The sequence below is a fragment of the Sparus aurata genome, chromosome 21 (genome assembly GCF_900880675.1).
Source record: "Sparus aurata chromosome 21, fSpaAur1.1, whole genome shotgun sequence".
NCBI lineage: Eukaryota > Metazoa > Chordata > Actinopteri > Spariformes > Sparidae > Sparus > Sparus aurata.
In genome coordinates, this window is record NC_044207.1 from 13,379,203 (window position 1) to 13,401,790 (window position 22,588).

The following is a 22,588-nucleotide window of genomic DNA, read 5'->3' on the forward strand; positions in this document are numbered from 1 at the left end:
TTGTATTATCATATATTTTGTGATTTTGTGTCAAGCATCGTTAAAAATTACCTTTATCCTTCTTTCCAGTGTTGAGGGTGATACCAAGCACTGCGTCATCTACAAGACAGCCACAGGTTATGGATTCGCCGAGCCCTACAATCTGTATTCATCCCTCAAAGACCTGGTGCTCCACTACAAAAATGTCTCTTTGGTCCAACACAACGACCAGCTGAATGTAAACCTAGCATACCCAGTCCTGGCCCGCTCTCAGAACCAGAACCAGCACCCCAGATGAATTATCCACCAGCAGTGTCGGACGCCAACCAGGGTGGGAAAACGAACATTTCACTCATTCTTATTCGGGAAAGAATCAACCTCTGAACAATGCTTCTTCTTGTTTAAGTGTCGGTTAAAAAAATAGACTGAAGAGCCACAGTGTAAAATCCATAGGTTTTTTTGGCTGGAGACTGGTGCTAATTTCCTATACAGACCCCAGTCCAGCAAAGAGAACTCCTTGCTAACAGCATAGCTTCAAAATAAGCACACTATTACCAGTAATGAAGCACTGTAGAGTTAGCCTGGCTGATGTGGTGAGTTTTATCTTAGTCAGCCATGACTCTACGGTGTCAGTTATGGAAAAAATAAAAGCGTGAAATTCACAAAGAAAATACCTTTGATACAGAGAAAAACTAAAAGAAGACAAAATAAGCACACTAAAAACTGTTGTTTTTCAAGATCATGGAAAAGAGGAGAAAAAAACGATGGATGGATGATGGGAAAATTTACAGGAGGCGCTTTTGTTTTTGTTTTGCCTTGAACACGTGATAACTGTCCATAGACAAAGGCCTGAACTGTCATCTCCCAGACTGCCTGCGAACTCTCCATCGACAAAAGCCTGAGCTGTCATCCACCGCAAGGACTGGCTTGGCTGAACCAGGCTGCTCGCTTCACACCTAAAGGCGGCTGAGAAAAAAATGTAGATTGGGGGGGTGTAGTCACTGGGGCTGAGAGGGGAGGGTAGGGGAGGGGAAGATGTGGGAGGGAAGGGGCGAGAAGGCTAGAGAAATTGCTGGGGGTTGATGCTTTTTAGCAGTTGATTGAATTTAAAGCTTGCTTAAGTGCCATAGTAATAGCTTTGAATGACCACAAGCCTGTGTCATGAGAACAAGGAGACACATTGAAAGAAGGATGGAGGGAGCGAGCGGCCATCGACATAGACGAAGCTACAGCTTTAAAAGATACACACATATAGGTATATTTTTTATGAGATGATCTTTATTTCCAGCTGCTTTGGCTTGTCGCTCTCTCTCTGTGGGCCTCCTTTTGAATCGACGAGGTACAACATACAGTAAAATGAAAACTGTATTACACGATAGCAAACACATGGTACATATTTGGTGTATTGTGAATATAGAACGACTTCTTAATCACAATACGCTAGATGGACAGGTACATTGATAAATGCAGTTCCACATTATTCAGGTTTCCCTCTAAATGGAAATAGTGGAAAGAATCCTGCATCAAACGTCTCTTTGTTTCACTTCTTCCTTCTTTGTTCATCCTCTTTAATACTGTAGCACCCGTAGCCATTGACTAATGGCATAACTGTTAGTGCTCCTCTTACGTGTCTTCTTTCTATACGCTTAAGACACTCACAGAGCATTGATCTATGTGATTATTGTATCTTCGGTACTGTATTTGCCTCGTCTCTAGTTAGATTAGATTGTTTTAGCGGTACAATGTCTTTGCAGATGTTTATTGTTGTGTTTTCGATTCAGATTTACTCACGGTACTTCCTGCTTACCGCCCTCGCGCTCGACTGTTTGTTTCATCAGAAGCTTGACTCACAGAGCTGTAGAACATTGATGTACAAAAAAAAAGAAAGAAAGAAAGCAGTAATATAACTCGTGTACAGTATATTTCAGACACACATGCAGTCATTGTATGTGACCTTATACAGTTTCATGGCGGTGTTTTCTTTATGTTTTCAGAATATTTGCTATGCTCTTAGATTCCGTTTAAGGATGCACAGTATCCAGCTAATGTGAGCCAAATGAAGGATGTCTTTTCATGTAGCAAGAAAGAAAAGAAAAAAAAGAACCAGTCCTGTTTGCCATAAAGCGTGGCCTCTGTGGTCTGAGAGATTATCTAGTACAGTATGCATGGAGTCCTTCATTTGGGTTGTTGTTTTTCATTTTTTACTTGGCACCAATTGTACTTTTTGCAGTGCATTTACAGTATGATGTGTGGTAGTACAGTACTATGCACAACACAAGTCGTATGTGGATAATAATAAGTTTTAAGATTTACAGTTCTCCTATCAGTTCCCTTCCTCTGTTCTGTGCGGTGGCAGTGAATGTCTCCTTGTTTTTCCCTCATGTTCATTTGGCATGAGGTAAAGATTGTACCATCTTTGTTCTATGTCACTTTAAAAGCACAGTTCATTTTTCTGGAGGCAGGGTTATTCAGTTATACTCACGTGGTGGTCGATGAAAAAGAAGAGAGTCGTCACATGATGCCTCTTTTAAATTTGATTTACATAATTGATTTCTTTAGGATGAATGAATATGAATAATCTCTCAAAATTCTTGCATATACAGGACTCAGATTGCCAAAAAAGAAAAAGAGTATTTTTGTAGAAAGGCAGTCAAACATCATTGGCAGTTGGAAGTTTTAGGGGGAAAAAAGCACTGCTTTTAAAGATTGCATATTTTGTTGAGGAGGGAGAGGAAATTAGTAAAAAATATTTCAACTAAATTGAGATATTCATTAGAGTCAATTATTTTCATAGCAGTTCATATCAAATTCATGTTTAAATCTTCCAACAATGGTTTCAGCATTTCTGCTAATGAAATGTTGATTGACAAATTTCAGGTAGCACCATTTTATCCAAATGGACCGATCCCACTCTTATGTGAAACTCAACTCAACATGAATAGAAACCTAAAAATCGAGACATCAGTTTGATATCAGTCAGGGCGAATCAACTGTACTGTACTTTGCACAGTTCTTGGCAATTAGAAAATCCCAAGAATTAAACTAGAGGTGACGGCGGTGCTTGCGATTAGAGGGCTATATAAACATGTGAGTGAGAACGATTAGAAGTGCCTTTAGTCATTGTGATGAGCTCGTCTTCTCCTCCTCGTCAGTGGAGCGCTGCTCTACAAGACGGTGCCACCGCCACCATACGCTGTGCCCCATCGTTCACACATTTACCATTAATTGAAGACTAAAAGGGTATCTGGCAAATGAGCATAGTTGTGTGTGATTGTGTGTGTGTGTGTGTGTGTGTGTGTGTGTGTGTGTGTGTGTGTGTGTGTGTGTGTGTGTGTGTGTGTGTGTGTGTGTTAGCGCAAGTCTGAGCATGTTCTAGATAAAAGAGTGTCAGATTTTAGTTGTGCCTCTTTGTTGTTACATCTATAGTTGTTACATATTCCTTCTTTCTATGGTGGGGGCTGTACAGTAGCTTGGTGCTTTCTCTCACTGTGCACCAAAGCTAGATTTCTTTGGTGTCTTTTTCTTTTTTTTTGTTTATTTGTCTGGTATATTTTTGAATAAAACTCAGATAAGATAGAAATGTGAACTGTACACATCCCAGCCCAGTTGTTTGCAGCTCATTTGATAAGCTCTCAAGTTAATGCATGCAGAATTTCTTCAGTGTTTCGTAATAAGAGTCAGTTCCTTTGTCAACGGGCAATCTGGTTGCGTCATCCACCACTGCTGACATATCCTTTTATCATCCAGTTTGTTGTGGACCAACACTTTTGTGACTGCACTTTTTTCTGTTCCACACACTTGGAGTAGTGTGTCTAACGCCCAACAACCATTCAACTCACAGACAGTGGTGAAGCTCAGTTGTCAATAGTGTTTTTACTTGATAAGGTTTAAGGTCTTTCCATACAGTATATCGGGAGTGATTGATGATTTTCTTTATGATATAGTATACAGTGTACAATATATGCTTTTTGTTGTTTTTGCGGTCAACAACTGTCATGTAATTTTGATGCTTTTGACTGATTGTGTTCATGATAGAGTTAGTTTTAGTATGTGGTCCGATTAAACTTTGTATTACTTATCAAAACAACTTTAAGTAGAGCTGCTGGCTCATTATGCAATTTGTGTCCACACAGCGAAACTGTCCAGCTTAACAAGAAGGATAACATTCATTAATTTAAAAGGTTGGTTCACCCCAATTACAGAAAGATATATTATTTTACTTATTCCCAGTGGTATCCATGCATACAGATATATTCCGCAAGAGAAGTGTTCACTGTGAGGTCTGTAGATTATCCAGAGTCACTGGATTTCAATTGTAATTTTCTTTCTTCATTAGCAGTACAAACAAAATTCTGTTGACCTCATTGTACTTGTGAGGGGACAGACATTTCAAATATGGCTGTATTTAAACCTGTGGCTTACCAGGTCAAAGCTCAGCACATTAAAGTGAAACTAAATGCATAGCTGGATACTACTAAGTGAAAGTGAAAACTTGCATCTGGGTTTTTTTGGGGGGGAATTTGGGTAAACCAACCACACACAAACATGTCTTGGAAAATCATGCCAATGGAGCGAGTTAATCCCAGAAGCATTCTGATTCCATTTGAGCAATATGCTTAAAGAAAAATAGAAATGTTGAACTCAATATCTTCCTGCATCACTTGTTAAGATGAACATTTTTGCAGTGTAGACGAACACTTTCATCTGCCATAAATGCCATGTTAATCACAGATGATTAATAGCTAGAAGCAATGCAACTTTAGTAGCAATGATCCAGTGAGAAATGGGCAGAAGATTTTATTGCGCTTTGACTTAGAGTCAAGACTTTAATCCCAGTTTTGGTATATTTACTCTGAAACTCAAAGCTTTCATCCTACTCATTAGTTAGATATGCATCTGTGTCGGAGCTTCTTGAAAAGCATTTTTTCCATACGACGAATGATCATTCGAGGAATTAAATATTTTTTCATCGGCTTTGGTATACTGTAAATCATATTTGTTGAACTGGCCTCACACACAAAGCACATCTTTCGCTGACTACAAAGAAAGACATATATTTGGTGTCTGTTAAGGTTTGAAGAATGAGAGACATACTAGAGAATAATATTTTGAAATATATACTTAGATTTCTATATTTTTGGATGGTTTAATTCTGATTTGGACTGTGCTTGAAACAAATCAGAAGGAGGCTTCGATGTGAACACGATGTTTAGACTTGCTCCACGGCTGCTTTTGTATCTGAGCAGTTATTGAAACGCAAGCATTTTATTTTGTTTGTTACTAATCAGCTGCAGTGAGCTTCATCATGATCAGCAGCGAACTTTGTGGTCACGGTTGATCAACATAATCTATTACGCATGATTATCAGGTGCATTCAGAGGATGAAGCAAGCTTATGTACATGTGTTAATATTTACAGAGCTGAGTCTATATGTTAAATGCAGTCTTGGCTGCTTTGCATTTATTGAATATTAGAGAGGAGTTGTTTCTTTTTTTTGTTTTGATTGAACTTGAGAATCTGTTTTGTTATTTGGAAGATTCTGGGTTTTTTGAGTAGACTTGAGTGTTAAAGTTGCACCACAAAAGATACACTTAGGATGCTGGTGTAGAGATCCACCACTGACGCTGCATCTTCCCGCTGCGTCGTCTTTTGGTTGATCTCTGCGGACGCTGAGGGGTTTTATGTTTGTTTTTCTGGCCTGGACTTACACACAAACAGGCAGAAAAAAAAGGTACAAGATTCAACGGTTCATGATCACTCCTTCGTACACGGAACAATGATGGCATTAGAAAGTGTTCTTTTATGGTGTCTGAGTGTGTTTTTTTATTTTTATTTTTGTTTTATTTGGCTTTTTAAAAAAGCTGATAGATTTGTATGTCCAGTGTTGGTTATTTTTTGTTTGTTTGTTTATATCTGTTAATGATAACCTTACAGAGCCTATAAAGAAAAAAATAAGCTAGCTTGAAAATTTTTCCTCCATACAGAAAAAAAAAGAAATACAAATGTTTACAATATGTAATTAACCAAATAGTAAATATGCGTTTGAAAGTCAATCTGTCTGTCCCTCAAAGTGGCTGTGATAGATTGATTTATATTTCATTATTTCCTGTCATTTTAAACTTGAAAATGTTATGACTGCTTGTTCTGTTTTTCTCTGTTCCGGTTCGTTCCTTTTGTTTTTTAAACTTAGAAGAACAGTGCTCCCTCACTTTCAAAATAATAACTCAACAGGATAGTTCAACAAGATTAATTGTTCCATAGGTGTTCATCAACAGATAATCATCAGTCTTTGTCATTCTCTACCTGCTGACTACTTCACCTTACACTGAGCCTTGTAAATGCAGGACTGAATCCTAACTTGAGACGCTGTCGCATCTTTTGCTGTTTATTTTATGTACAGTACGGTAGATTTCTGGTGTTTCTCAGTTCAAAGAATTTATGGAGGGTGATACCCACACATTGTGAATAACAGTCAAAACACGCCACTTGGTGAACATGCTTGAGTACAGTTTTAGTACAGACACAAAGTTGGAAATTCAGGAATAACTATCAAGAGGCATCCTGTTCTTGATTTTGCACTACAGAGCAAATTATACTCAAATGGAAAGCTGAATCAGTTGGTTGACTAATTTATAAGACCAAAATGTATCCACTAGTCTCAGCTGGTGTGTGATTTCCATTTAAATATGATGACATTAACAGCTGCACTTTCATTTCCCTTTATTCTGCTTGTATCCGATCTCCTCACATCATTACTTCTCAGCGAAAGGTTGCCATTTGTGTGATTATTCTGATGGCAATGTTGTAGTATTTTTCACTGGTGTACAGTAGTTCATATTCAAGACCCAACTGCACGTTGGAGACCAGACTGGCAGCGATCCATTTGGCAACATCCAGGACAATATTACAGAGCAGCAAAAATTTAAAACATGTATTTTTACACTAATATCAAGGCCACGTCCTGTCTCCGTAGCTCTACCATGTTGCCCAGCAAGTTGCCTCATGTATCACTGCCTCAGCAGCAGCAACAGGTTCTTAATGCATAGCAAAGAATGATGTGGTTTTCTCTTTCTTTCAAAAACGACGAGTGGAAATGCATGGGGCAGTCAGATAAAGCTACTCTACACCAAAGTGCAATTGAACTCAGAGGGAGCACTGTTGTTTCAGCCAGTAGAGGCCTATTGGTTGAGATGTGCCCAACCCCCTATGCACGAAAAAGACGGTTACTCTTCTTCTCTTGTGTTATCCTCCCTCCGTTGGTCTGTCTTGATTCAGATACGACATTTCTTTCTTTCTCTCTTGTGTACAGCTTGCTTCAGAGTTGTGTTTGTCCTCAGACAGGTACTCTTTCATCTGTACGGTTCTTTCTTTAGGCTGATGCAATGATTTTAAAAAGACAATAAAAGATATATGAAATGAACTTTGAGGTGCACTGGTATTTGTTTTGATGTGTTTTTCTTCTTTGTTTTATGATTATGAGCTAGTCATCACCTTGTCACACTTTCAGACACTCATATTTTCATGTCCTAGTTAGGCCCTGGGTGACCGTCCTGGGGTTAAACATGATGGCATCCCTCATCTGTAGCACTCACTGTAATAAGGCAATGGTTCCTAACTTTTTTCTACAGGGCTCTCCTTACGTGGATAGTATTTATCAAGAATTATTTATTTGGAACATTTTCTGGAATTAAGACAGAACTGCAACGTCAGTGTGACGTTTTACTGACAGAAAATAAGGAACAAGTCAGTTTATAGTGGAAGCAGCGGAAAAAAAGCATGCATGTTCCCTTAATTTTTACTTTGCTTTCAACAGATTTTCTAACAATTGCTCCTCAGTCCCTCCTGTTATTGACACGCTCTTGTTCTAACTTCAGTTGCACAGCAATGACTGTCACTGGTCCTTTTTGTATAATAAGTAAAGTTTTAAAATGAAAATAAGTGCAGTGAAGGAGGAGCCTAAAGAAGGTTTGCTGTATTTATGTAGTGGCAACAAGGATTCGCAAATGTTTTATGAGGAAGGAAACTACTTTCAACACTGGCCTCAAGGACATTTACAATGCATCTCGGTGTGCAACACAAAATGCAGATATAACAGGGCACCTTAAAAAAGAATAAAAAATCTCACTTCCCTTTAACTGTGAACAGTCTTCACACGGGCCTTTTGGTTTGGTGTCAAGCAAGAGGGCTTAATAGTGAGATCTGTGGTGTAACCAGAGGAACCAGGACTTTCTATTCTAGAAAGATAATTCTGCTGACGTGTGTACTGCTGAAAAATGTTATTGTTCAATGTTGTGAGAACCACAAAGAAAAACACTTCCACTGAATCAGCTTGGGGGGGAAACATAAATCTTACAGGGATATCTCAGATACCCAAACTATCTGAATGTCTAAATGCCAAGAGAGAGAAGTGAGAAAACGTGTCAGAGATTGAGAGAAGTGACACTTTCTCATTCAGTTAAACAAACACTTTTTACACACTGGGCAAAGGCACACATATGAAAGCAGCAGAGATGATTTACTGTACTGTGTAGTAAATAAATATCCATATGGTTTATGGCTGCTTTAATTTTATCTGTAACACTACAAACCAAAAGTCATGAAAACAGACAGAAAGCAGAGTGAGTCATGCAGAGCTGTACTGTCTCCTGTCTGCCTTTACTGTCTCTGTCCTGATTTTACAGGAAAGCTGGGAGAGATCATGTGAGAGTCACCAGGTAAAACCTTCCTCAAAGTTCAAGGGTTTGTCATGTTTTGCTGCCGTGTGTTCTTTTTTTAAGACTCTTCTTGAGCAACACCTATGGGCTGAGAAACAGCTGTAACGTGACATGACATGACGCGTTCATATTATGCAAACAAGTAGAACAAAAACCTAGGTCAACTGATCACAAGACTGAGGCTCATCCTATAAATGTTGTTACTTTTTCTCATTTAGCTTTTTAACAATTCCTAGAAAAGATCCCACCTGGTCAAGACCTAAATAAAGTAGATGACATAACAGCTGTGGTTTAGGTGTAATTCACCAAACTTAATTTACATCCTCTATATGTACATAATACACTTTACCCAGTGCATTAGGGAATAATTACAGCAACATAATCTAGTTTTCAAAGCTTTAATAAAATTATTAACTCATACATGATGTTTTACTCAGTTCTTCAATTTCCAGTGCATCCCAACATTTGTGAAACTGTTTTATGTAATGTTTGTAGACCACTTCCTTCTGAAAGACATAAAACATTCAGTTGAACGATATCTAAATCAACTTAAGTATGTTCAGGGAGTGAATATCTGCATGATGTCCACATGTCTCATGACATTTTGACTCATTCCTGTGGAAACACATTTCCCCCTGACCATCACAAAAGAGGTCTCGCCGTGTGGACGCCGTCTAGTAACAAGTGACGCGGTCTTCATCATATGCTGGAGAGCCAATCAAAAAATAGGTCGCCTTCACGAGGAAGTATGGAGGAGTATTTAAAGTTTCACTTTAGAGCAGTTTAAACAGTCGGTCTCCATTGTGGTGCTAGCGTCAAACTGTCTTCTCTGTAGTCAAACTACACCCCGAGCAGCTGAAGATGAAGGGTCATTTGCTGCTAATTTTAACTGTTTGGTTGAACACTCAGTTCGGCGGTGCCGTCCTCTCCTCATGCACCCATCCTCCGTCCAAGTGGTGCTCATCTCTGGACTCAGCTATCGAATGCGGGGTAAGACTATTGATGCATTAACAGAGGGTTATTTTGTATATTATCTATTATACAATTGGTAAGTTGTGTTTTTGGACGTCAAGCGTCTGTAAAAATCACAGCACATCTCAGATTTAACTATTTCCGGTCAACCGTTCAGTCACCGTTCAAATCACTTCGCTGGATAAAGTGCAGGAAACTATAGCAACAGAGTTCAGCCTGACAATACGTCTACAGTTAGCTTAATTCACTAGCTAGAAAACTCTTTTCCTGCTGTAGCTTACCACGGAGTTTTCAACACGGATAGCGCTTTAAAAAAAACTACTTCGAAGTGCCCATACACAAAATATATTCTCAAAATAACGGGAGTCGGCGGATGGGACGTTGTTGTTCTGACATGTCTCATTGTTTACTCGTCCAGTATGTCTGTGTGACGTCATAACTGTGTCCTCTACTGGCGTTATCGCTTAAAGTAAAGTTAGCCGAGTTTCACACGGAACAGCCAAGTTATCTTGTGTATACACCGTATGTTCCCCCTCATTGTTCCACAGCAGACTACCTGGTCGAGTCTGGAGCAGTTGAGCTAAGGAGGAAGTAAAACTCGAAAAATGTTAATCTTCTCCTGCAGCCACTCTCTCTTGTGCTCACACTCCAGTGAACAGAGAAATGGTAAATGCATGCAAATCCTCCTATTTCCTGAGCGTCTGAAGCACATCAGGTGTCATTCAGTCAGAAACAAGGCATACAAAACTGTGTTGTTGGCTGAGATTTATTTATTTATTTATTCATTTATTTATTTTTTTGGCTTATCTAAAATTGATATGATACACCAAACTTTCAGTGAAAATTAGGGAGGTGTAAATATTGTTACTACAGACTCCGAGCTCTCTTTATGATGCCTCCAAATTGAAAATGGCCAGACGTTGCAGACCGCAAACACTTAAAAAGGAAAAACTAAGAGAGTGATCACATTAAAATTAACCTCCCTATTGTCTCCCCCTTGTGCAGGTTTTGAAGCAGTGCCTTGAATCTAACTTCACCAGGTCTCATGATCAAGCAGATAAGGTCGAGGTGGCGCTCTACTATGAGAGTCTGTGTCCCGGCTGCAGAGATTTTCTCGTTTTCTCTCTCTTCCCAACCTGGTTAATGCTGAATGACATCATGACTGTCACTTTGGTACCCTATGGGAATGCACAGGTGAGCAGTAATTCAAGTACACCAAGGATATGGACTGGAATTGTGTATTCTCTATAAACTACGGTGAGGATAATGGTGTCTTTAAATAAAAGCTAGATAAAAGGGACCACAGAGGAAGGTCAATAAGAGGGGAAAACAAGCCATTTTAAAACCATATGTGGTCACAAAATAATGACATCAACACGATTGTCCTAGCGTGGATTTCCATTTTGCTTTGCTGGCAACAAAGAGACAATCATGTGACGCACTGTATGTCATAAAATGGCTGTGAAATAACGTTTTCTCGTTTTATTCTTTGACTTTGCTCCAACCCAGGAAAAATCTGTCGGAGGGAAGTATGTTTTCGAGTGTCAACATGGAGAACAGGAATGTCTGGGCAACCTGATTGAGGTAGAGTTACAACTCAAACACTCAAGGAGCGAACGGAGTTGAATTATAATATATAACTTCAGTTTGGATCTTTGTAATTTGTGTTGTGAAATACATACTGTTCATCTTCCAGAGTAGGCAGGCAGTGTGGATTCTTGTTAATCTGGGGGTTGTAAAACACTAATTGCTCAAAGGAACGCTAAGTCTTCAATATGCGTCAGTATTGCCTTTTTAGTAGTGTCAAAATGTACTTTGATGAATTGATTGTTCTGTTCTTCTCAGTCTTGTTTACTGAACATGACTGACCTGGCTATCCCGATGATCTTCTGTATGGAATCCTCCACTGATGTCATCAACAATGGCCAGATGGTAAGTAACACTGTGTGGGTGTGTATGTGGGTACCCTAGTAATGGGTTGCAACGATTTTCACAGTCCGATAACCGTCTCAGAAAATATCATTGTGACACAGCAGAATGACTGTAGCAGACATTAAATATAATTTTTTTTTTTCTTCTCTAAAATCAGGCTTGTAAAAGATAATAGGTCACATTTCTATAAAGGTTGTTAGGACTAGGTGACCCAGTAGCTCAGTTGGTACCCACTGTTTAAGTTTCAGTCGGTGCAAGCCAAACACGACTTGGCTCGGGCCTTGAGTAGTGGTAGCATTTATTCACCATCAAACAGACTAAACTGTAGACACACTGTGGTGCTGTTGCATTCAAATACTGCAAACTTTCTACTCATCGTCACACATACGTCTCTTGTCTCCACACTGAGTTTTTCGTGACAGTAGTTTGCTACTTGTATAACCCTTATAAGTTTAAGAAAACATTGACAATATAGAATTTTAAAAATATTCCTTGATACTTGTCTTGCGATAAGCTTGTGGAATGTGATGTATGTGTGCTTACTCACTGTCGGAGAGTAGGGAGACTGAGAAAACGCAGCTGCTACCTGTGAATTGATACTGCAGAAAATTAGTGAAGATTATTTCAACTGCTGCTAGTATGTAGAATCAACGTGTATTGAAAAATCTATATTTTTGACTACACTGTTACACATATTGTTTAATATTTCACTACTGAGGTTAATGTGTGTTTATTTACCTCCACTGTTGTTTATAGTGCACAAAACTCTACAAACCTGACTTGAGTTGGGACAGCGTCATGAAATGTGTTAAGGGGGATCTGGGAAACCAGCTGATGCATCAGAATGCCTTGAAGACCCAAGCCCTGAACCCTCCACACGATTATGTACCGTGGGTGACCATTAATGGGGTAAGGCTTCCAGTATTCTTTGTAGCAAAACCTACAGCCTCTCTGGCTTTCTGTGGAGAAAAATAACTTGAAAACCACTGTGTCTGCAATGCCCCCATTCTGCCACGGTCGCTGATGCTAAGTTCTTACACAAGCGATGTTACATTTTCAGCGATGAGATGATCTTGATTGATTGTTTTGACACTCGATCTGCCGCAAAGTTTCTATCTGTAAGTGACAGAGAGCTGTGTTGATGCGTGTGCGAAGCTACATCCTGATGCAACTCCAAAGCACAGCACAACAGAAGCCACTGTCCCTCTGCCAAGCAACCTGAGACCAGTGGCATGAAAACAACTTGAAGCTGGAGTTAGCTCTGAAGCAACTCCATTAGAAACAAGAGAAAAAAAACACATCGTGTCTTTATTGGGCTTCAGGCACAAGAAGAGAAGAGCTAGGGACTGTATGGGGAACCTTATTTTTACTTACTTACTTGCTTCATCAGATAAGGTCTGGACATAAAATAAAAGCATTTTTAAAACAAATGTAGCAGTGTTCAATCTGAAATCTAAATAGTCAAATATTTGAGTTTTGTGTTTTTTTAGTTCTGTATGTGCGGTGAATGGGTGTACATGGCCAAATTCCACTTATGTCATTACAATGTAAGGTATTTAGAAAAAATGAATATTCTATACAAGTTTTGAATTGAGGTCTTACCTCTAGTTTCTTCTCTGGAATCCATCCAAATTGTCATCGTTTGCAGGAGCACACAGAAGACCTGCAGGATAAGGCCATGAACTCTCTCTTCAATCTGGTCTGCAGCCTGTACAAGGTAGAGTTAACGTCAATCAAATCCGAGTCATTCGTTGCATGTGTTCTGCTCTTCTGTCTCCTAATGTAATTTAACACTCTGTGTTATTAAAGCACAAGCAGCCACTGAGACTTGACCTTTAACCTCTAACAAGCTCTACTTTTTTCCCCAGGGCGACAAGCCTCCAGCCTGTGGTGGGAAACAGAAACACTTCAAAAGCCTCTGCCACAACGAGTGAAGAGCAGCACTGCACACGCCTGTATGCTTGTTCTGTTCCAGGTGTGGCCACTAAATAAGGAACACTGAGGAATGTCATCAGATATTTTTTTAAATATGATTTTACACTGTTTCTAAAAAGGGAAAACATTCACCTCACTTTAAAATCCACCGGATATTAATCAAATTTACTTTGAAAAAAAAAAGAAAAAGTCTTTTTTTGTTTTTCAACAACATGTCATGCTCAGGGGAAAGCTGTACCTACAAAGCTTTGCATGACATTAGGTCAATTAAAGAAGGTAAAAAAGGTCATACAAAAGGGACAAGAGGGTTAAATAAGTTCACTACATCTATCCATGTCCCAGGGGGAAAAAAACGAACACTGAACTGGTTTAAAGACATTTAGTTATAGTTCATGTAGAAATGGCTCATTGTTATACAGACACATCATCCTGTGTGTACTGTTCATACTCATAACCATTCTAATGCTAACACAATATCACATTTTCACTACACATTTGTTCTTGGTCAAAAAATTCAAGATGGCAATTTAATTGCGATGTCTCCAGAAAATGTGAAAAAAAAGAATCATGTCAGTCAAATTCATCTTTAACTTTTTTTTTCTGAGTTTTGTCTCTTTTTTTTGGCAAATAAATTGCACTCAAAATAAAAGTGTATATGGAGTGACTACAACTGTGCAGAAGCAAACCCAAAAAAACAATTACAGTACACTTTCTGAAAAGTGAAAGGGCAACCACATGAATTAATGATTATTTAAGAATCCACAACACCTAACATCTTTGCTGGATTATTCACACAGTATTATCCAGTATTTGATTTTTTATATCACGGTTATCAACATCAGAACACCCCCAACCCTTACATACAAACCAAATCACAGTGAGATATGCCTGCACCAGCCTATACATGTATGTTTCCTATGCATACATATTAATACATTTACAAATACATACACATACACTATATATACATGTATATTAACATATATGTATATAGACATTGAAATCTAATAGACAAATGTGTGGTTATTGAAATGTTATTATCGAAACAATCAATATGTTTTGTAGCATCTGCCTCCTTGATAGTGCTCTGGTAAGTCCAGTGTATTTTGCATAGTGTGATCAGAGACAGTGTTGTCAGTGTCCTTCAGATGGCGCCATTTCTCATAAGCTCATCTTCTTTCCCATGCTTTCAGATGTAATAAAGGAGAAAAACAAACAGCAAGCTAGATGTATATGGAGGCTAAATGATGATACATAAGGCACACGTTGATAGGCAAACCAGAGATTATAACTGAAAACTTTAAACTTTAAACATTAATTGCAGTTGATGTATTACTTCCATCCCTTTTTCCTTTTTGAATATGTTGTATTTTCTACACAAACATACACAAAATACACATATTGCCGTAAACACTCAAAGCAGTCAAAAAAGGCACACCTCAACATAACACATCATATATAGGCACTTTTAATGCAATGGAATAAAAACACACTGCTGTTGCACTAAAATCACATCTTGGTGGTTGAAGAGAAATGAACCAACACTTTTATTACATAGCCTGTCAGAGGTAAAAAGAAATAGATAGTGGTTAATTACAAGGCCTCAGCAAACACTTATCCATGAATTTCCTGAATGCGCTCCAGATCTTTTCAAAAATGCTGTATTTACACTTTACTATATATTTAAACTTGTCCATAGCTAGACATTGCAACAATCTATCCGCCCAACTTTGCAATATTACATTTTGCTTTCATTCTACAACATATAACCTTATATGTTTTGCTAAGTTTATAGTTTACAGGGAAACATCTGTAAATTCACAGTTTGGGTCAGGGGATAAAGTTGTTAATATCTCCTTCTAATACTCAGTAATACTGTAACAAGTTGCCATTATGTATACCACATTTAATACACAGTATGTACTTACTTAAAGGGGCACGATGTTGTTTTGGGGAAGAAATCCTAAACAGAAGAGAAAGATCTTCATTATACAATTCTTTTTTGTTTCCATGACTGATTAGGCTGAATAAACAAACTGACCTCAAAGGACAACACAACTTCATACTGTTTCACTTTGTTTATATGTGGCAGACCCTGCCACCTGTCTAGCTTTAAACAGTGTTCTGGGGACCTTATTTTCCTCTGAGAACAGCTTGTTCATTCAGTTATGGGAAAAATAAATACTATTTTAGATATATTATTTTTGTTTTATTACCTATTAATTAATTCATATTAAGTATTCATATTCCCAAACTACATAGTGCCGATTTAGAGTTGTTTTCTTGTTTTTTCAACCTGCATTTATGTGACGGGGTCATTAAAGGTCAGTACTACTCCTGAGGATCACACTGAATGTCTATCGTGGACTCAAATCCTAACAAAAAGAAAGTTCATCTAAAGTTGTGTTTCATTACGTAGACTGCTCAAAAAGCAGCTTGATTAAATCCAGACTCTTGCCTAACCAGAAGGTCGGAATGCATGAGGTCCACTGATTCCACAGTCCGATAGACACACATGAATAATGGCCTGTCATGCTGGCAGCGCCACCAGCTAACATCTGAAAGCTCCGTCTCTGCTTTCATTTCTGCTCTATTTGCATTTTCTAAAATATTCTTTGACTTTAAGTGTACTGCAGGTTACAGTCTAGAACAGCCACAGCGAAACTTTAAGGTGCGAGCTAAGAGAGTTAGCAGTTTATTGCCAGATAACGACAGTTGAGGGTTCATGAAGAGGCGGGGAAACAGTTGTTCTTTACTGAGTCCAAGGAAGTTTTGGTCCCACGGATGTCTTCATATCTGATCTTAAATGTGGTATCTGTATCCTCCTCTTTGGTATTTCCGTCCCAGTTGTCTTGTGTCTGTGATTCAGTAGCTGGAAATATGAGGCGAAATAACTCATCAAAATTTTTCAACTTCACTGAGGTAAGGGTAATCAATGAACCATTAAGAAATGCTGAACAGAAAAATGACATTAGATTAAGTGAAGGTAGTTGATTCAGTTGGTGGCATCGGGCTCATATGTGTTTCAGATCTTTTCAGAATAAAAAAAAACGGTTAACCTGTGAGCTTAAATAGCAAAAACAAGATGGCAGGTTACTCGTGTGGTTGATCTCCTTTGTATTTGGATGAAATAATAATAAATAATAACACTTGTGTTGTTGTTTTTTTAGATTGTGAAACAGATGTTAAAAAGATAAGTTGAGCAATGTATGTTAAATAATCCCTGTCAAATAGCAAGTTCAGGTTAATGGGAATTATTATGTTATGTTATGTTCAGACAGATGAGGCCCAGTCAAGTTAAATATACTTATGTAATTTATCTGTAACGCAGTTTTTTCATCATTGAGATGAGAAATGATTTAGAATGAATGTATGAGTGAACTTAATCAGCACTGCTCTGGTCAGAAATAGTCAACAATCAAAGCAGAGAGTGTGTTGTTATTAGTTTATAGAAAGGTGGGACTGCCAAACAGATGGAGAGATAAGGTCACAGGATACAGCGGAGAACAAGGACTCTTATCTGTTTCTCCTCAACGCTGACGCTCAAAGAGAGATGCCCTGAGAGCTAAATCCCAAACACTGTCTTGCTGTGAGAACCGTCTATTGTGTCCAAGGTGGTGGTGTGCAGGTCTCAGGACCTGAAAATCAGATAAACCTTCTAAAAATAATGCCACAGTAGGCGTTTTTTGCGTGGCCTGTCATCTTTTCAGCAACAGCACAAAGGTGGCTCTGTCTGAAACTTTGCTTTAGATCTTAGTGAATGTTTCTTTCTTTCCAAACTTTCTTCAAGATGTTCAGCAAAAGTCAAGCTTGACTTTTTCTACTTAACTGATGTCTGAATCTTGTCAGACATCAGTAAATGTATTTAATAAAGTAAAAAGGTCTGATCCAAACTTAAAGCTTACTTTTGCGTTGTTTTTTTTTTTGCAATTTAATTCAGTGATAAGGCAACTTAAAGGGTAACTTCACCAAGTTTACACATTATAGTGTGCTTACAGGTCTTGGGGGGTACTACTACATACATAAAAAAAGTAGAATAAAACCATTTGCTCCAGAGGAAGCGGTATGTAATGTGATAAATTGCATCACTCAGTGACTATGTTGTATTGTGGGTAATGTAGGAAGGATTTTAAAAAAGTGGATATCTCTGGTTCTGCTTTATCTTTTTTGATTATTTGTTTATTTGTTTAATTATTAAGAGTCCAAAAGTGTAAAATACAAGCCCAGAGCTTTAAGAACATGCCGTCTTCATTATCCAAAATGCAAATTGGCTACTGCATGATATCACTGGAGGAAATTTGTCAGATTACACGCAGCTCTCTGGAGACACTGGCCTCATACTGCTTTATTTGACATATGCAGTAGTACTACCCAAGACCTGTAAACACACTCTAATGTGTGCAATTGGTGGAGTTAACCTTTAAGTGTCAACTGAAAGAAATGTCACTCTCAACTTGTGTTGTGTTGTACATTGTGTTGAAACAGGATATAGCCAAACAAAGCAAATGATGGATGGAGGACACAGTGGAGTTTCTATTTCGAGAAATGTTGAATTTGATGGGTACAAGCAAAACCATTAAAGTCCAATGAACAAGAAAAGTTCCATTCTGTTCTACAAAATAAATGAATTAACAATTGATATCTATGGAGCATCTAGATTGAACACATCTTCATGCCACTACAGTTTTATTGCATAATTTTTCAACCCAATCTGGTAACCTGATCAAACAATGAAATAACTGCTGTCTTATCTCAGTTTTATTTCATGCTAGTCTTTGTGTCTCCTGGCCGTCCAGAGACAGTGGGACTGTTCCGAGCAGGCCCCCTGCATCGAGGCCCTCGAGGACCCTGATGTCAGATGTGCTGTGAAGAGGCTCTTCTCAGGGATCCTGCAGCTGCCCAGGCTGTCCTGCAGACCCTCCGGCCCCTCAGCCCGCGGCATCAAGCCCTCCAGGAGCCTGGGGAGTCTGACCAGCTACAACAAGGCCTTGTGAGTGGATAATGCTGTATGTTGTTGTCAGTGTTTATAGTAAAAACACCATTTTATTTTGTTCATCATTCTTTCCAAAAGTAACTAAATCTACATAATGTAACCTAACAACACCTTAAATAGTGTTACATAACTTGTAGATACATATTGAGTTTTCTCTACATTTTTTATTCTGTTTATTTTCCCCATACTGTATGAAAATTCATTAGCGACGCCAAGCTCGTCACATTATAAAACCACATTTTCAAACTTGAACCGTCCAACTCAGCTCAGCAGGCTCACACATTTTCTCTCTTTTTGTCCCAAACATTTGAGCCCATTTTCCAGATTAATGATTAAAGTCATACGTGGTGAATCAATAACCAACACTTGTGACTGCAGCGTGTTGTGGTCTTGTAAAGTCAACCCAAATTTAGGATAGCTAAGCAGCACCGTGCCCTCCATCCCCATTGTCCTGTAAAGTTTCAACCATTCAGCATATGTTGACAGTGCTTTCTGTTGCCTAAATGCTCACTTTAGATTTTTAATATGTGGATTTTTCTTCTTGAGCATATGATTCAACAAAGTGCGCCGCTTACGGCACTGAAGAATTATCTCCGTAAAAGATCAGACAAACAAGCCTCTTGTGATTGTTTCCACAGCGTCCAAGCTGCTGCTGCAAACACATCTGTAGCATTTTTGCCTCTCCAGACTTAATGTGTGTGTGTGTTTGTACCTTTTTTTCACATGTCAAAAGAATGCCGTCAGACCTGTCTGGTTACGTAGGTAATTGTAGTGCATGTCAGAGACCATCAGATATGGCTGCGCTACAGACAAAGACACAATTGTATCACTGATGTTTTCTCTGTTTTTAGCAGACAAACCTTCAGCCTCGGAACACGTGTGCTCAGTTACATTTGACTACAACTGGTCACAGCATGAAACCTTGAATGCCGAAGAAAATTTTCAGGAGTGTAGGATTTCGTTGACTCAAGTAGATGAACACGAGTTGAACTTTTCTTCGGGGAGCAACTCAAGACAGATATACACAAATAAGCATTTGCCCCCGACACACCACAGAGCTGTTTTGATCAAATGATGAGAGAGAAATTCAGAATTAAACAGAAATAAATAGTGTATTTTAATGGATGTCGGTGTTGACAGATGTTGACTGCAGATTTAGCACATTTAGAACTCTACAGACAAGGCGCCGGAAAAAAAGGGTTCATATGTTGTGATGATTAGGCTCAATTTATTTATTAGTGTTTATATACCAGCAGGTACAAAGTGCCCCCCTCTGTGTGAAGAGGGCCATGTGCTCGCCTGTTTACAAGTTGGTAGTGCAATTTTGATGCTGCGCCAGAAAAATTGTTTATTTAAAGATACACGGTGTTCATATTTTATTTAAATACCACATGTTAGGAGGATCAAATCAAAAATAGAACTGAATTAGTTTATCATGATGTCACAAATAGATGTAATTATATGTCTGTCAGTGTTGAAGTTAAGCTTGTAATAACTCAGACGACTTGTTCTCAGTGGAAGCTTGCTTCAAAGGCTCAATCCCATCTCTGAGTTTTACCCTCGACCCCTGTTTTCGAGAGCCTGCTTGCCCTTCAGAACAGGGTTGCAAGGGGGAGAGTTTCAAATCTCCCTTGATAAAATGGGACAAACCTTCAAGACCGTCATGGGTCGTCAGTTGTCGCTGATGCCATTTGATGTAAACAGACAGTACAGGAAATTTCTGATGGCTATACTGATAAAGCCTTGATGAGAATGTCAGCTCTGCAATGTCTTACCCCCTCCCTAGGGAACAGCTTTTAACATTTCCGCAGCTTTCGGCAGGATGCAGGTTCTTGACCTCCTTGATGAGGTTCCCATCCCTGATTTTCAAGACAGGCACCAAAGCATTACCCTCTGACCCATAACTCCTCGACCACAAGAAAGTGTACACTGTTTTATCCGAGGAGAGGATGGTGCAGGAGCGGCAGACAATAGAAGACTGCAGAACGGGACTGTCATTTTGTCAAAAGGTGGATGCCGGTGATACAAGACCAGTTTATTATCCTTGAAAGGTGTCATAAAGCAAAGGGAGATAAACCGTGGCTTGAACACCACCTGAAAATACAACATCACAAGTGTTGAGCATACTCTGCCCACACTAGTTGGTAACTCCACGCTCAGTCATGAGAGAAGTGGTCTCATGGGAGTCTTGATGTTATTTCACCGAAGCCGTTGAAGGACCACTTTGGAAAACTTGTAAACAGACAGTCAGTAGTCAGTAGTACCCATACAGGGGGGTAGCTTTGCAATAAAGAGCACAGTTGTCTTCATGGTCACCCAGTGGACGGAGCAGACTATGAAGATGCCGTCTTGACCAACTTGATTTGTGGTTTATAACGTGCTTATAAAGGCTGATGAACTTGATGAACTCAATCAAACCCCCGTTTCATGTCTTGTGAGAAGGCGACCACAGGAATGCACACCATGTTCTTTCAAAGTCAAACTGGGATCGAGACAGCCCTCACCAGTGCCTCTGTCGTCCACATGACTGGAATGATGATGTGCTTCGGGGCCAGGATTAGTTTTGCTAAAAAATGCCAACTGAGCCTGGTTTCACAGCTTCATGTGCAGGTGTAGTAAATTCACTGCACATAATCAGTGGGCCGCATAACCAAGAAGTAAAAGCCAGGAGTTTTTTTGCCGTCTGCGCAAGAAGATATATTCTCATTGGACTGAATGGCCGCCATCTTTGGGTTCACTGTCTAGTTCTGTTTAGAATCTATGTACAATATGTTCACCAGGTAGTTTCTAACATTTTCCATTTAAAAAGGGAAGAAAACACAAAAGGCCTCCCCTTAAGCCAGGGTTTAGTTAGCTCTAGTCTACTGTAGAAACATAGCGGTGCAACATCCCTCTGTATATATAAAAGGCAGTTTGAGGTGATTACACTTATGAGAACATTACTTTTATTATATTGCACATTTAAATACTGCAACGTCTTGGATTCGCCTGACAAGTAGATTTTGGACACCTTCAAGATCAAAACTAGAAAAACAAGATCTTAACTTGTCAGATGATGGTTCATATGAAGATATGAAAAGAAAAACATGCATTCGGCCCCAAAATGAAAAGTGTACGTGCAGCACATCTGCAGTGCTGCATTTGGATGAGAGGTCATTTCTTTTTCAAAAACAAACAGCACTGTTTTATCTGAAATAGACACAGTAGCTATAAGCGTATATCCATAAAAAGTGTGCAGCCAAAAGCTGTTTCTTCTCTGCTCCTCTCTGCTCTCTCTACCATCTTTTGGTCATTGCTTCAGTCCTGTGTCAGATGTTCCAGCCCCCGAGGCTACTTCACTTGCTCCAGACAGCACCGGTGTTTAGCTGTTAGTCCTTAATCACAGGAGGACCTTTCCTCACTCTGCAGCGATAAACAAAGGGAGAGATTGGGTGGGGGGTGAAAATGATGTTGCCTCTGGTCACAGATAGAGAGCGCCATCGTGACAGCACCCATGCTCTCTATTTGCGTTTATCTACCTCTGCTTTTTATAGTCAGAAGGCCCTTCATGTGACTCTTCCTGGTACACTCAGAGCATGTGAAAGGCAAAGAGGCTGTCTCTGAGGAAATAGGCAACTTCACAACAAATTGCACTTCAGGGACCAGAGCAAAAGCCTGAGTATGCAAAGTCCGTCCGAGTGAGAGTGAGAAAGGCGAGTTGGAGGGCCAAGCCAAGCGACGGCTTGATGTTTATACACTGGAGGAAGTTATTATGAAGCACGGTCCGAAGTTGATGTACAGTATTCTACATGAGATTAGGAGTGAGGGAAGGACGGGAAGCATGGAGTTGGAAAGAGGGAGAGGGAAGCAGAGGGAGGTGATCTGTCACGCTTCTCCTCCCTGTAAATCAGACGTCCATATTTAGTTGGAGAGAGGGAAGGCCTAGCAGTAATGTAAACAGAGCTTGGGAGAGGGAGGGAGTCAGGGAGAGTGCATCAGCGCTAATGTTTAAGTCCACTGCCCGCCACAGCAGTGAGCATAATCCCCAGGAGGAGAACAGAAAGGGGCTTCAAATAAAGATTTT

General features: G+C 39.3%; 2 protein-coding genes across 3 annotated transcripts in view; both read left to right on the forward strand.

Annotated features, from left to right (window-relative positions):
• Positions 1-7,399, forward strand: part of pik3r2 (phosphoinositide-3-kinase, regulatory subunit 2 (beta)) — a 35,410-nt gene extending 28,011 nt beyond the window's left edge. For both annotated transcript variants that reach the window (XM_030401542.1, XM_030401541.1), the window contains exon 16: positions 70-7,399. In XM_030401542.1, coding sequence (XP_030257402.1) covers positions 70-277 — 208 coding nt within the window. In that variant the 3' untranslated portion in view covers positions 278-7,399. The remainder of the gene's footprint in view (positions 1-69) is intronic.
• A 2,012-nt stretch (positions 7,400-9,411) lies between these two features.
• On the forward strand, positions 9,412-15,585 carry ifi30a (IFI30 lysosomal thiol reductase a). Its single transcript, XM_030401544.1, has 7 exons — positions 9,412-9,683; positions 10,671-10,859; positions 11,175-11,249; positions 11,511-11,597; positions 12,354-12,506; positions 13,246-13,314; positions 13,466-15,585. Exons 1-7 carry the CDS (start codon positions 9,555-9,557, stop codon positions 13,529-13,531), a joined length of 768 nt encoding a protein of 255 aa, XP_030257404.1. The 5' UTR covers positions 9,412-9,554; the 3' UTR covers positions 13,532-15,585.
• The last annotated feature ends 7,003 nt before the right edge of the window (positions 15,586-22,588 follow it).

Excerpts from the sequence above, each read along its gene's own strand:
- ifi30a (XM_030401544.1), top strand. The coding sequence starts at position 9,555 with ATGAAGGGTCATTTGCTGCTAATTTTAACTGTTTGGTTGAACACTCAG. Across the intron at positions 9,684-10,670 it reads ACTCAGCTATCGAATGCGGG|GTTTTGAAGCAGTGCCTTGA; the intron begins GTAAGACTATTG and ends CCCCTTGTGCAG. Across the intron at positions 10,860-11,174 it reads TACCCTATGGGAATGCACAG|GAAAAATCTGTCGGAGGGAA; the intron begins GTGAGCAGTAAT and ends GCTCCAACCCAG.